Source organism: Melospiza melodia, chromosome 23, assembly GCF_035770615.1.
Source record: "Melospiza melodia melodia isolate bMelMel2 chromosome 23, bMelMel2.pri, whole genome shotgun sequence".
NCBI classification, from domain to species: domain Eukaryota; kingdom Metazoa; phylum Chordata; class Aves; order Passeriformes; family Passerellidae; genus Melospiza; species Melospiza melodia.
Genome location: NC_086216.1, coordinates 9,565,067 through 9,579,547, shown reverse-complemented (window position 1 = coordinate 9,579,547; position 14,481 = coordinate 9,565,067). Strand labels below are relative to the sequence as shown.

The 14,481-nt window shown below is 55.6% G+C and overlaps 3 protein-coding genes across 5 annotated transcripts in view; 2 read left to right on the top strand and 1 right to left on the bottom strand.

The window, feature by feature from the left end:
- Window positions 1-1,544, top strand: part of XPO7 (exportin 7) — a 62,762-nt gene extending 61,218 nt beyond the window's left edge. For both annotated transcript variants that reach the window (XM_063175402.1, XM_063175401.1), the window contains exon 28: window positions 3-1,544. In XM_063175402.1, the coding sequence (XP_063031472.1) occupies window positions 3-96 (94 nt within the window). In that variant the 3' untranslated portion in view covers window positions 97-1,544. The remainder of the gene's footprint in view (window positions 1-2) is intronic.
- A 2,655-nt stretch (window positions 1,545-4,199) lies between these two features.
- Window positions 4,200-9,134, bottom strand: PBDC1 (polysaccharide biosynthesis domain containing 1). Its single transcript, XM_063175278.1, has 6 exons — window positions 9,108-9,134; window positions 8,943-9,008; window positions 7,375-7,434; window positions 6,630-6,770; window positions 5,479-5,590; window positions 4,200-5,406 (listed from the first exon to the last, which is right to left on the bottom strand). Exons 1-6 carry the CDS (start codon window positions 9,132-9,134, stop codon window positions 5,285-5,287), a joined length of 528 nt encoding a protein of 175 aa, XP_063031348.1. The 3' UTR covers window positions 4,200-5,284.
- Window positions 9,135-9,891: 757 nt separating this feature from the next.
- On the top strand, window positions 9,892-14,012 carry NPM2 (nucleophosmin/nucleoplasmin 2). Of its 2 annotated transcripts, none has more exons than XM_063175116.1 (10): window positions 9,892-10,485; window positions 10,572-10,665; window positions 10,776-10,861; window positions 11,697-11,813; window positions 12,510-12,603; window positions 13,179-13,300; window positions 13,452-13,480; window positions 13,558-13,597; window positions 13,760-13,840; window positions 13,933-14,012. In XM_063175116.1, exons 1-9 carry the CDS (start codon window positions 10,417-10,419, stop codon window positions 13,802-13,804), a joined length of 696 nt encoding a protein of 231 aa, XP_063031186.1. In that variant the 5' UTR covers window positions 9,892-10,416; the 3' UTR covers window positions 13,805-13,840; window positions 13,933-14,012. The 2 variants fall into 2 exon arrangements, with proteins under 2 accessions (XP_063031186.1, XP_063031187.1); XM_063175117.1 differs by having other exon boundaries at window positions 9,893-10,485; window positions 13,561-13,597.
- The last annotated feature ends 469 nt before the right edge of the window (window positions 14,013-14,481 follow it).

Below are 14,481 nucleotides of genomic sequence, written 5' to 3'. Positions count from 1 at the left end.
AGGTTCACCCAGAACCTGTCGGCGTTCCGGAGGGAGGTCAACGACTCCATGAAGAACTCGAGCTACGGCGTCAACAGCAACGACATGATGAGCTGACAGCCGCAGAGCCCAGCCCGGCCCGGGGCCGACCCGGGGCCTCCCCCAGCCCAGGGAGGAGGGAGCAGCAGGTGGAGCTCACCTGGGCAGGCGTTTTCCCGTGGGAAGGGCAGAATCCAGGTGCAGGAATTCCAAGGTGTCTGTGTCTCTCTTTTTCCTTCCCTGGCCGGAATGTGGAACACCGGCGGCGCACCGCTGCGAAAAGCCTGCCTTGTATAAAAGCAAAACAAAAAAAAAAAAAAACAAAAAACAAAACAAAAAAAAAAAAAACATGTACATTTTTTCATAACATTTTGGAGCAAGGTTTATATTGAGTTTCAGAAAAACGAGATTAAAAAAAAAAAAAAAAAAACGCGGCGAAAAAAACTGCAAAAAAAAAAATCACAAAAAAAAACCACACAAAAAAAAAAAAAAAAAACGATGATAAAAAAATATGACAAAATGATAAAAAAAAAAACAAAAAACAAAGTGTGATTGAAATTTTTACAGAGTCCTGGTGCACCCAGTGCTGGTGTGAGGGTTGTGAATGCGAGTGAGGAAAGCGTGGCCTGAAGCTTTACTGGGCGAGGGGGTGGCTGTGTGAAAGTGCAGAGATCTATTTAGTGAGACGAGCTGTAGAGAGAGAAGCAAAAACTCAAACAACACAAAAAAATAATAAATAAATAAAAAAAACAACAAAAAAAAAAGATTAAAAATAATAATAATAATAATAATAAAAAAACCACCACAAAAAAAAAAAAAAAAAAAGGCATTGTAAAATTCCAAATGTATATTTTTTCTTATTAAGCCCCCCTGAAAAATCATAAATTTCCCGGTCCCGTCTCGCCCTCGTTCTTGGGAACTCGAAGCCATGACGTGACCCCTCCGTTCGTGCTTGCTCGTGGGTGTCCCTCCTGTCCCCTCTGTAGCAGTAGCCCCTCCCAGGGCCCTTTTTCCCCTTTTTCCATCCCTTTTTTCCCGTTTTTCCGGGCTGGAGCGGGGCTGGCGGCGGCGCGGGGGCTCCCAACGGGGTAACCCCGAATCCCCCCCGGCAGCAGCGAGGCCCCTTCTCCTGCAGAGCCCCCCGAGGGTGTTTGGGATGGGGATGGATCCCAAACCCGGATCAGGGGAGGGAGCCCCTTTGCCGTGTCCCCCACTATTGTTGCTGCTAGTCGTGTGCATCCTCTTGCTCAGCTCTCCCAAAAACACTCGGGGCCTTTTGGGGCTTCGGTTTCTCTCCCAGACACTCTATTATAATTTTATTAATTTTTTTTCCTCTTTCGTTTGGTTTTTTTTGGGTTTTTTTTTTTTTAATTTTAATTTTATTTGGTTGGGTTTTTGTTGGTTCCCTGCCCCCCTGGTGTGTGTTGGGTCCTTTCCCGCGTGAGCAGATGCTGGTTGATGTCGGGGTGTTTGCTGCAAACAGTGTAAGCATTGTGACTGCAAATAAACTCAATGGTTTCTACTGAGCCGCGCGCGAGTGGCTGACACCCCAAAAGGGACCCCGAAAGTGACCCCACAGGGACCCCAGAAGTGACCCCAAAGTGACCCCTGAGGGACCCCACAATGACCCCCACAGGGACCCCGAGAGGGACCCCATGGTGACCCCACAGTGAGTGGCTGAGACCCCCAGGGACCCCAAAAGTGACCCCACAGGGACCCCAGAGTGACCCCCAAGGAACCCCAAGAGGGACCCCTGAGGGACACTGAGTGACACCACAGTGACCCCTGAGGGAGCCCACAGTGAGCCCAAGAGTGGCCTGAACCCCTGAGGGACCCCACAGTGACCCCAAGAGAGACCCCAGAGTGACCCCAAGAGTGGCCTGAGCCCCTGAGGGACCCCATGGTGACCCCGAGAGTGGCCTGAGCCCCCTGAGGGACCCAACAGTGACCCCACAGGGACCCCCGAGGGACCCCAAAAGTGGCCTGAGCCCCTGAGGGACCCCATGGTGACCCCACAGTGATCCCAGAGTGACCCTTGAGGGACCCCAAGAGTGGCCTGAGCCCCTGAGGGACCCAGAGTGACCCAAAGAGTGACCCCTGAGGGACCCCAGAGTGACCCAAGGGACCCAGAGTGATCCCAAGAGTGAACCCTGAGGGAGCCCACAGTGACCCCAAGAGTGGCCTGAGCCCCTAGGAACTCCCGAGGGACCCCACGGTGACCCCACGGGAATCCCTGAAGGACCCCGAGAGTGGCCTGAGCCCTGAGTGACCCCAAGAGGGACCCCACAGTAACCCCCAAGGGACCCTGAGGGACCCCACAGTGACCCCACAGGGACCCTGGAGTGATGCCTGAGGGACCCCACAGTGACCCTGAGAGTGGCCTGAGCCCCCAAGGGACCCCTGAGGGACCCCATGGTGAGCCCACAGCGACACCAGAGTGACCCCACAGGGACCCCGAGAGTGGCCTGAGCCCCCAAGGGACCCCACAGTGACCCTGGAGGGGCCCCAGAGTGACCCCAAGAGTGGCCTGAGCCCCTGAGGGACCCTACAGTGACCCCATGGTGACCCCACAGGGACCCCTGAGTGCCCCCCCAGTGCCCCTGAGGGACCCCACAGTGACCCTGGAGGGACCCCTGTGTGACCCCGAGAGTGGCCTGGGCCCCTGAGGGACCCCAGAGTGACCCCACAGGGACCCCTGAAGGACCCCACAGTGACCCCAAGACTGGCCTGAGCCCAGAGGGACCCCTGAGCTACCCAAGTGACCCCACAGGGACCCCAAGAAGGACCTTGAGAGTGGCCTGAGCCCCGAGGGAGCCCAGAGTGCCCCCAGAGCCCCAAGAATCACCCCAGAGTCACCCCCAAACCCTGAATGTGTCCCCAAAACACCAAGAGTCACCCCAGAGCCCCGAGAGTGACCCCAGAACCCCGAGATCCCCCACCCAGTCCTTTCCCTCAGGGCGATTTCCCCAATCAAACCCCCCAAAAATCCCCAAATCCCCCTGAATTTGGGGGAAGATCCTTGGACCCCAAGCCAAGCCCTAAAACCCACCTGGACTGACCCCAAATCCTGGAATTTTGAGCCCATTTTAGGGAACAACCTGAGAGGGGATGGGGGACCCCAAACTGGGACTGGGATATTCAAACAGGGACCCCAAACTGGGAATTGGGATTTTGGGATTTTCAAACTGGGACCCCAAACAGGGACCCCAAACTGGGAATTGGGATTTCAAATTGGGATTGGGATTTTGGGATTTTCAAACTGGGACCCCAAACTGGAATTGGGATTTTAAACAGGGATTGGGATTTTCAAACTGGGACCCCAACCAGGGACTGCGATTTTCAAATGGGGACCACAAAGAGGGATTGGGATTTTGGGACTTTCAATTGAGAACCCCAAACAGGGATTAGGATTTCAAACAGGGACCCCAACACCCGGATTGGGATTTTGGGATTTTCAAATGGGGACCCCAAACAGGGAATTGGGATTTTGGGATTTTCAAATGGGGACCCCAAACTGGGAATTGGGATTTTCAAACTGAGACCCCAAAGTGGGACTGGGATTTTAAGCAGGGATTGGGATTTTCAAACAGGGACCCCAAACTGGGGTTGGGATTTTGGGATTTTCAAACTGGGACCCCAAATGGGAACTGGGATTTTCAAACTGGGATTGGGATTTTGGGATTTTCAAATTGGGACCCCAAAGAGGGATTGGGAATTTGGGATTTTCAACTGGGGACCCCAAATTGGGATTGGATTTGGGGATTTGCAAACTGAGACCCCAAACTGGGATTGGGATTTTCAGATCTTTATTTGCAGCTGGAAGGGGCAGAGGCAGCTCTGACCTTCCAGAACCTTCCAGAGCCTGGGAATGGCCCCGTTTGTCCTGGTTTGGGGTCATTTGGGGAGAAAAATTCCTAAAGGGGTTTCTTAAAAATGCAAGTTCAAGCAGCCCCTCTGCTGAAGTGGTTTGGGGAAGAGATTTCCTTGGAGAGAAGTGGGAAAAAAATGTTTATTTATCAGGTAAAATAAAATGAAATCAAATTAAATTAAACTAAAGTTTAAAAATAAAATTTAAAAGTAAAATAAAATAAAATAAAATTAAATTAAATTAAATTAAATTAAATATTAAACAATAAAAACTTTTGCTGTTTTAAGAGATAAGAAATTCAAAGTCTCTCCTCGTGGGTTGCAGTTTGGTTTATTTCATTTTTTATAAAAAAATACTGGAAATGTGGTTGAGGTTTTGGGGGGTCACAGGTGGGAGGTTTGGGGGTTTTTGGGGTATTTAGGCTTAAATAGGTTTTAAAATAAGGAAAAAAATCTACAGCTTAGGGAACTTTTAGGATTTATTAAAATCATTTTAGGATTTATTAAAGTTCTTATAGGATTTATTAAATTCATTTCTGGGTTTATAGAAGTAATTTTAGGATTTATTAAAGTTCTTTTAGGATTTATTAAAGTCATTTTAGGATTTCTAAAAGTTCTTTTAGGATTTATTCAAGGTCTTTTAGGATTTATTAAAGTTCTTTTAGGATTTATGTAAGTCCTTTAAAGATTTACTCTAGTTCTTTTAGGATTGAAGTCCTTTTAGGATTTTTAAAAGTCATTTTAGGATTTATAAAAGTTCATTTAGGATTTATTCAAAGTCTTTTAGGATTTATTAAAGTTCTTTTAGGATTTATGAAAGTTCTTTCAGGATTTATGAAAGTTCTTTCAGGATTTATTGAAGTAATTTAGGATTTATTCAGGATTTATTAAAGTTCTTTTAGGATTTATTAAAATCATTTTAGGATTTATTAAAGTTCTTTCAGGATTTATAAAAGTCCTCTCAGGATTCATTCAAGTCCTTTTAGGATTTAAATTCTTTTACCATTTACTGCAGTCCTTTTAGGATTTACCAAAGTTCTTTCAGGATTATTGAATCCTGTCACAATTTATCGAATTCTTTCAGGATTTATTGCAGTTTTTTCAGGATTTATTGAAGTTTTTTTCAGGATTTATTGCAGTTTTTCAGGATTCATTGAATCCTTTCAGGATTTACAGAAGTCCTTTCAGGATTTATTGAACTCTTTCAGGATTTATAAAAGTCCTCTCAGGATTTACTGCAGTTTTTCAGGATTCAATGCAGTTTTCCAGGATTTATAAAAGTCCTTTCAGTATAATTGAAGTTTTTTCAGGATTCAATGCGGTTTTTCAGGATTTACTGCAGTTTTTCAGGATTTATAAAAGTTTTTTCAGGATTCATGGCAGTTTTTCAGGATTTATTTCAGGATTCCACCCCGTGGCTCCTCTCCCCCATCCCTTGCCCTCTTCCCCTCCTGTGCACGTGTTCATTGCAGCCCTCCCTGTTCCGGGCGATCTCGATGGCCAAGAATTGGATCCTGGTGGCTGCAGAGGGGGACAGGGGTCAGTGTGGGGGGATTTGGGGTCCCCCCCAGCACCCCCAGACCCCAAACCCACCCAGGATGGAATTTTCCTCCGAGTATTCCCCGCGCGAGTCCAGGCGCAGCAGAGTCCCGAAGTTGAAATCCTCCACCACGCCCTCGAAGCTGAGGCAGAACGGGCGCCACTTCTGAGGGGGGAAAAACACCCTCAGCACCCCAAGATCTTAATAAACCACACCAAAATCCCAATAAAACCCCCAAAATCCCAATAAAACCCCCCCAAACCACACTAAAACCCCCCAAACCCAACCCAAGCCTTGCCCAGGCCTAGCTGAAATCCTCCACCACGCCCTTGAAGCTGAGGCAGAACGGGCGCCACTTCTGAGGGGGAAAAAACACCCTCAGCACCCCAAAACCCCAATAAAACCCCACTAAAATCCCACTAAAACCCCCTCACAAAACCCCATCCACGGCCTTGGGGGGAAATCCCAATAAAACCCCCCCAAGCTTTGGCCCCATAGCTGAAATCCTCCACCAGGCCCTCGAAGCTGAGGCAGAACGGGCATCACTTCTGAGGGGGGAAAAAACACCCTCAGCACCCCAAAACCCCAATAAACCACACCAAAATCCCAATAAAACGCCCTAAAATCCCATTAAACCCCCCCCCCAAACTCCACAAAACACTCCCAAACCCCACCCAAGCCCTGGCCTGGCCTAGCTGAAATCCTCCACCATCGCCTCAAATCGGAGGCGCAATTTCTGAGGGGTTAAAGACACCCTCAGAACCACAAAATCCTACAAAAAAGGGGGAAACCCCACTAAAACCCCTCAAAACACCCCTGGGTTTGGGGATTTTTCAGGGTATTTTTGGGGATTTTGGGGTTTTTGAGAGATTTTTTTGTGGTTTTGGTTTTTTGAGGTATTTTGGGGGGTTTTGGGGTTTTTGGGGGGGTTGAGGTATTTTTTGAGGGTTTTTTGAGGCTTTGGGGATTTTTGATTTTTTTTTGGGGGGGGGTTGGATATTTTTTGAGGTGTTGTTTGGGTTTGGGGTTTTTTTGAGGTATTTTTTGGAGTTTTGGGGGTTTGAGATGCTTTTGGGGTTTTTTTTGCAGTAGTTCTTGATGTTTTGGGGGTTTTTTGAGTTTTTTTTGAGGAAACCCCATTAAAAAGGAAGGAAACCCCACTAAACACCCACAAACCTCACTAAAACCCCAAACCCCACCACACCTCCTTGGCTGCCTCAGATTTCAGCTCCTCGGGGTCCAGCACATCCACACGCAGATTCCGGAAGGTTCTGCGGAATTCCTCATAGATCCGCTCGTCCACCTGGGTGAGCTTCAGGAACTTGGGCTCCACGGAGGAGATCAGCTGCAGGGGGAGCATCAGCTGGAACACCCCAAAACCCCACCCCCAAAGACCCAAAATCCCACCTCAAAACCCCAAAATGCCAAAACCCCACCCCAAAGCCCCAAAACCCAAAAATGCCAAAACCCCAGTCCAAAATGTCAAAGCTCCACCCCAAAACCCCATCCCAAAGCCCCAAAGCCCCAAAACCCCACCCCAAAACCCCCAAAATCCTACCCCAAAAGCCCCAAAATGCCCAAACCCTCAAAATCCTGCCCCAAAAGCCCCAAAATGCCCAAACCCCAAAATGCCAAAACCCCACCCCAAAACCCTAAAAATGCCAAAGCCCCAAAACCACAAAGTCCCAAGAGCCCACCAGAAAACCCCAAAATGCCAAAATCCCACCCCAAAGCCCCAAAACCCCAAAATGCTAAAACCCCAAAATCCCACCCCAAAGCCCCCAAACCCCACCCCAAAGACCCAAAGCCCCAAAATCCCAAACCCCAAAACCCCAAAGCCTCAAAACCCGAAAACCCCACACCAAGACACCAAAACCCCCACCCCAAAACCCCCAAAGCCCAAAACCCACCCCAAAACCCACCCCAAAACCCCCAAACCCCACACTCACGTTGAAGTAGACCTCGGCGTGCTGATGCGCCTTCATGGCCCAGGCCAGCTCCACGCGGGGCTGGGTGGCACCAGGGACACCTGGGTCACCTCCTGGGGACAAACGTCCCCTCGGGGGGGGTCCCCGTCCCCATTTTGGGGACCCTCTCCCCATTTTTGGGGTGTTCTCCCTGCTTTTGTAGGGTTTTCCCTGCCTTTGGGGTTCCTCTGTTCCCATTCTGGGGGGTTTCTTGTTTTTGGGGTTTTCCTCCTCCCAGGGGACAGGGGTGGGACCCCCGTGCTGGGAGTGAGAGCCCCAAAACTGGGACACCCCAAAACCTGGACCCCATCCCAGGACTGGGATCCCCTCCCAGGACAGGGACCCCAAAAGTTGAAAACCCCAAATCTGGGACCCCCCCCTGCAAGGACAGGGACCTTTCTCTGTGGACTGGGACCCCCAAACTGGGACCCCCTCCCAAGACTGGGACCCTCCTGGATTGGGAGAACCCCCAAAACTGGGACCCCTAAAACTGGGACCCTCTTCCAGGACAGGGACCCTCCTGGATTGGGGGAACCCCCCCTAAACTGGGACCCCCACCAAGGACTGGGACTCCCCACCACTGGAATCCCCCAAAGCTGGGACCCCTCAGCCCTGTGACCCTCCAGGACAGGGAACCCCAAAGCCGGGACCCCCCCCCCCCCCACCCAGGACTGGGACCCCAAAAGATGAAACCCCATCAAAGCTGGGACCCCCCTGCAAGGAGAGGGATACCCAAGGCAGGGACCCCCAAATATGGGGCCCCCTCCCAGTAAGGACCCCCAGTCATGCCAGTGTCCCAGGGCCCTCAGTGTCCCAGTCCCCCCATTCCCAGTCCCCCCAGTGTCCCCCCAGTGTCACCATTCCCATTCCTCCAAGTCCCCCCAGTGACCCCATTCCAAGTCCCCCCAGTGTCCCCCCAGTGTCCCCATTCCCAGTCCCCCCCCGTCTCACTCACTTTCCCAGTCCCAGTCCCCTCCAGTGTCTCCAGTCCCCTCCAGTGTCCCCATTCCCAGTGCCCCCAGTGTCCCCATTCCCAGTCCCCACAGTCCCCCCGGTGTGTCCCCAGTGTCCCAGTCCCCCCCCACTGCCCCAATTCCCAGTCCCCCCAGTGTCCCCTCCAGTGCCACCACTCCCAGTTCTCCCAATCCCCCCAGTGTCCCAATGTCCCCAGTGCCCACCGGTGTCCCCGGTCCCCATTCCCAGTCCCCCCAGTGTCCCCCACAGTGTGACTCACTTTCCCAGTCCCCCCATTCCCAGTGCCCCCAGTCCCCCCCCCAATCCCCCCAGTGTCCCCATTCCCAGTCCCCCCAGTGTCCCCCCAGTGTGACTCACTTTCCCAGTCCCCCCAGTGTCCCCATTCCCAGTCTCCCCAGTGTCCCCCCCAGTCTCGATTCCCAATCCCCCCAGTGTGCCCGCAGTGTCCCTCCCGTTCCCCCAGTGTCCCCCCAGTGTCACTCACTTTCCCAATCCCCCCAGTCTCGATTCCCAATCCCCCCAGTGTGCCCCCAGTGTCCCTCCAGTCCCCCCAGTGTCCCCCCAGTGTCACTCACGTCGTTGCCGAAGCTCTCCGCGGGCAGCGACAGCGCCTGAGCGGCCGCCGCGGCCTCGCCGGGGCCCTGCGGGGACACGGGAATGCGACACGGCGGGGACAGAGGGACAGGAGCCCCAGAGCCACCCAGTGCCCCCCAGTGCCCCCCAGTCCCCCCCAGCCTCACCAGCCCCGCCAGTCCCGCCGCCGCCATCGCTGCCGGAAGGGGAGGGGCACCGGCACCGGAGGGGACACCGGGCACCGGGGAGGGACAGGGGGCACAGGGGAGGGGACAGAGGGGACACGAGGGGGACATGGAGGGATATGGGAGGGACGGGAGGGGACAGGGGGGAGAGAGGGGGACACGGGGGCATATGGGGGGGACAGAGAGGGATAGAGAGGGACAGGGGGACACGGGGAGAGAGAGGGGGACAGAGGGGACACGGGGGGGGAAGAGAAGGGACACGGGGGGAGATGGGGGGGACACGGGGGGACACTGGGGGGACAGGGGAAGACACGTGGGCCGGGGGAGGGACAAGGGGGGGACAGAGGAGAGACGTTTGCCGGGAGAGGGACAAGGGGGGACGGACGGAACAAGGGGGCAGTGGGACACGGTTGTCTCAGGGGGACACGGGAGGGACACGCAGGACACGAGGGGACATGGAGGGACACGGGGGGCGCAGGACACGAGGGGACATGCAGGACAGGGAGACATGGGAGTGTCACGGGGGGACATTGAGGGACAGACAGGACAACACGGGGGGGACACGTGGGGAACACGGGGTGACATGGTGGGGACACGAGGGGGTCACGCAGGACAGGGGGACACGGAGGGACATCGAGGGACGCAGGACAAGACGGGAGGACACGTGGGGTGGGGGACACACGGGGGGGGACACACGGGGACATGGAGGGGACACGGGGGGACACAGGACAACCCGGGGGAACACGCGAGGCAAGGGGACACGGGTGGTGTGAGGGGACACAGGAGAACACATCGGGGAACATGGAGGGGACACGAGTAACATCAAGGGACATGGAGGGCAACACGGGGGGACATGAAGGGGACACGGGTGGCATCGAGGGACACGGCACAACACGGGGCACATGGAGGGGACACGTGGGGACACGAGGAGCATAGGGACACGAGGTGACATGGAGGGGCCAACACGGGGGGACACGCGAGGCAAGGGGACACGGGTGATGTGAGGGGACACAGGACAATATCGGGGGACACGGAGGACATCAAGAAACAGAGGGTGACATCGAGGGACACGGGGTGACATGGAGGCGACACGGGTGACATCGAGGGACACCCAGGATGAGGCCACCACCACAGCGATGTCCCCACACGGTGACCCCTGTCACACAGCGCGGGGGGTGCTGGGGCTCCCACGCTCATTAACCCCACACCGGAGCAGTTCATTAACAAATTCCAGCGCGGCTGCTCCTAATTACCCTGGGGGGGGGTGGGCGGAGTCCCTGTGACCCCATAAATGCCGCTCGGGGGTGGCCCCGCTGTTTGTGGGATCCCCTTGGGCTTCAGAACCGCGGCGCTGCTTTGGGTGAGTGTTTGGGGCGGGAAATTTGGGGGATTTTGCCCAGATTTGAATTTCCCCACAGCTCTCTGTGTGTGTGTGTCCCCACTCAGGCTGTGCCACCCCCGAGCCGTGTCCCCTCCCCAGCCATGTCCTTCACGGACAGCACCGACAGCGGCTCCGACAGACCCGTGTCCGTCCTTTGGGGTGAGTGTCACCCCCTCCCCACCCCAAACACCCCCAAAGTGTCCCCCCCCTGCCCCGGGGGGACCCGGAGGTGGCTCTGTCGCCTCCCTGTCACCTCCCTGTCGCCGCAGGGTGCGAGCTGACCAGCGCCAGGAGCTCCTGCACCTTCCAAGTGAGCGAGGATTGGAACTGCGAGCAGCAGCTGGTGCTGCGCACGGTGAGCGACCCCAAAAATACCCCCAAGACCCAAAAAAATATGCCCCCAAAACCCTCGAAATCTCAAAAACAAAACAAAAAAAAAAGCCCCCCCCCAAAAAATACCCTGAAAAAAGCCTTTAAAATCCCTCAAAAATTCCCCCCAAAAAACCCCTGAGACTCTAAAATCCAAAAAAATACACCCCCAAAAGGAAGCTTAAAAAAATACCCCCAAAAAAAGCCCCTAAGGTCCAAAACATTACCCCCCCCCAAAATAAGCCTAAAACCCTCCAAAAAACCCTCAAAATCTCAAAAAATACCCCAAAACACCTCCCTAAGGCTTAAAAAAGTACCCCCCAAAAAAACTTAACCACCCTAAAACTCCTCAAAAAATACCCCATAAAACCGAGACCCCAAAACCCAAACAAAAGCCCCCCCCAAAAAAAACCTCAAAGACCCAAAAAATACCCCCCAAAAAAACCCCAAAACCCCTTCCAACAAAAATCTCAAATATATCCCTAAAATAACCCCCCAAAAAAAACCCAAAACCCAAAAAAATACCCCCCCAAAAAAATACAAAAAAAAAAAAAAAGGGGGTTGAGGGGATTTGGTCTTCCCACAGCCTGGAATTAATTCTGTGTTTAATTAAGGAAATAATTGGGATGCGGGAGCGATGGTGGCGGGCAGGGAGGGGGTGCTGGTGTCCCTCAGCCCCCCAAATTCCCGGTGCTGTGGTGACTCCTGCAGGGCATGTTGGCTGGGCCGGGGCTCCCCTCACCCCCCCAAACCCCAATTTCGGGGTTCAGGCCGCATTTTGGGGCTGTTCTCAGGGATTTCCCTCATTTTTCCCTGCCCAGGTGTGCCTGGGGGAGGCGGCCCGGGATGAGTTCCACGTGCTCGAGGTGGTGGCCGAGGGCGGCGAAGGCCGCGCCCCGCTGCCGCTGGCCACGCTCAAACCCTCGGTGCTGCCCATGGTGAGGCCCGGGGGGCTCCGGGAGGGGTCTGGGGGCTGTCCCGAGGGGCTCCGGAGCTCGGGGGGCTGCTCCTGTCCTGGGGAGGGGTCCAGGCTCTGTCCTGCGGAGGGCTTGGGGGAATGAGGGCTCCTTCGGGGGCTGCTGTTGCCTCAGGGAGGGCTCGGCGGTCTGGGGGTTATCCCCGGGAGGACTCGGGGGGTTCCGAGGGTCTGGGGGCTGTCCTGTGGAGGGATTGGGGGACTGGGGGCTGCTCCTGTCCCTGGGAGGGTCTGGGGGCTGTCCTGGGGAAGGTTCAGGGGGACTGGGAGTTGCTGCTGTCCCGGGGGGGCTCCTGTTCCTGCCCCGGGAAGGGCTCAGGGAGTGGGGCCTACTCTGGGAGGGAGCTGCCGCTGTCCCAGGGAGGGTTTGAGGGCTGCCCCTGTTCTCCGTCTCCTCTGTCCTCCTATCCCGCCTGTCCCCTCGTGTCCTGTGTTCCCCGTGTCCCCACGTGTCCTTCGAGTCCCTCCCCTCCCATGTCCCCCTGTCCCAGCCATCCCCTTGTTGTTTTCCCCCCTTGTACTGGGAGGGCTTGGGGTGGAGGAGCTGCTGCTGTCCCGGGGAGGGGTCTGGGGGCTGCTGCTGTCCCGGGGAGGGGTCTGGGGGTCACTGTTGCAGTCCCGGGGATTTGCCAGCATTTATTCCCACCCCCGTTTCCAGGCCTCGCTGGCCGGAGTGGAGCTGAGCCCCCCGGTGACCTTGCGCCTGCGAACCGGCTCGGGGCCCCTCTTTGTCAGCGGCCAGCACGTGTCCAGTGAGTATTGGGGGGTCCCCACCACTCCCTAAACCCCCCCTTCCACGTGTCCAGTGAATATCAGGGGCTCCCCTCACCCTCTGAACCCCCCACAATGTGTACAGTGACTATGGGGGTCCCCCACACCCCCTGAACCCCTCCACATGTCCAGTGAGTATTGGGGTCCCCTCCACGTGCCCAGTGAGTATTGGGGTGTGTCCCCCCACGCATCCGTGAGTATTGGGGTTTCCCCCTGGCCTGTCCAGTGACTATTGGGGTCCCCCCATCCCCTGATCCCCCCCCCCACAACGTGCCCAATAATTATCAGGGTGCTCCCCTCCATGTGTCTAGTGAGCATCGGGTTCCCCATCCCCTGATCCCCCCCCACAGCATGTACAGTGATTATGGGGGTCCCCCACACCCCCTGAATCCCTCTATGGTGTCCAGTGAGTATTGGGGTGACCCCCTCTATGTGTCCAGTGACTATCGGGGACCCCCACCCCCTGAACCCCCCCACCGCTGTCCAGTGATGAGTGTTGGGGTCCCCCCGACCCCCCCCCAGCGGGGCTTGGGGGCTCAGCCAGCCTCTCCCGCAGTCATGGACCTGAGCTCGGATGAGGATTATGATGATGAGGAGGAGGAAGAAGAGGAAGCAGCAGTGCAAGCCCCCAAGAAGCCCCCCAAGGGCTCAGGTGCCCAGAAGGGCAGAACAACCAAGGTCAGCACCTGATGGGGGGGTAGGAGGGGTTTTGGGGTCCCTGCGGCACGGAGGGGAACCCCAAATTCCTCTCTGCTATGGGGATGAGCCGTGACCTTCATCCCTGTGGGAGGAAGACTCCTCATCCTCCGTCTCTTTCTCTCTCCTGTAGAAAAGGAAGTGGGAAAAGGAGGAGGAGCCGTGAGTATGGAAACCTGGGGGTGAGGGGGGGGGTCCCCATTGCCGGGACCCCCAGTGTGACCCCCCCTTCTCTCCAGCAGGAACAGCCTTGTCCCCCCACGTGCCTCCCCAGCCAAGGTAGGAGCAGCTCGGGGTCCCCCCGAATCCCTCGGGATATTGGGGGAAGGTTTGGGGGTCGGGGTGTGACCAGCAGCACTGCTGGACCCCAAAATGAGGGGAAAAATTGGGGATTTGGGGGCTCCCCCCACCCCTATATCGAGCCCCCTCCTCGTTGTGCAGGGACGCGGAGCCGGCCGGGGCAGGAAAAGAGCAGCGAAAAAATGACGGGAATTATTGGGGAATTCTGGGAATTCCATCCAGGTGAGGATTGGGGGGTGTCCCTGGGGGGGGGGCAGCTCGGTCCCCACAGCAGGGTCACCCCACTAAAAACCCTTCTCCTCCTTCCCCTCCAGGTGCCTGGAAGCAGCAGCAGCAGCAGCTGCTGGTGGTGGTGTTGTTCCCTATTAAATAAAGCACATTTTGCACTCCTGGATCCCCGTGCTGCTGGGGCCGTGGGGGGCTGTGGGAGCACCCCCAGCCTGGATTTGGGGGGCTGTGACAAGGGGATAAAAGGGGATTAGAGGGACAGGATGGGGTCCCACAGACCTGGCTAGAATTTGGGTGGGCACCTGGGTGTCCCAGAGGGGACCTGAACCCCCGTTTGGGGGTTAATCAGCTCTGCACCCCCGGGATGGGGTTGGGGACAGGGGCCAGGGCCACAGCTGTGACAGCAGCGTTGTCCCCACCCTGCAGGGGCTGTTGGCAGCTCTGGGGCACATCCCGGGGGGTGACAACGGCTCCACACCCGTCACTCATCCCTCTCTGAATCCAGAACATTGTCCTGCACTCCTTCCACCCCTGTGTGTGTGTGTGTGTGTGTGTGTCCAGGGGATTGTTCTGCACCTCCTCCATCCCTCCCTGAATCCACAGGACTCTCCTGCACTCCCTCCATCCCTCAGGGT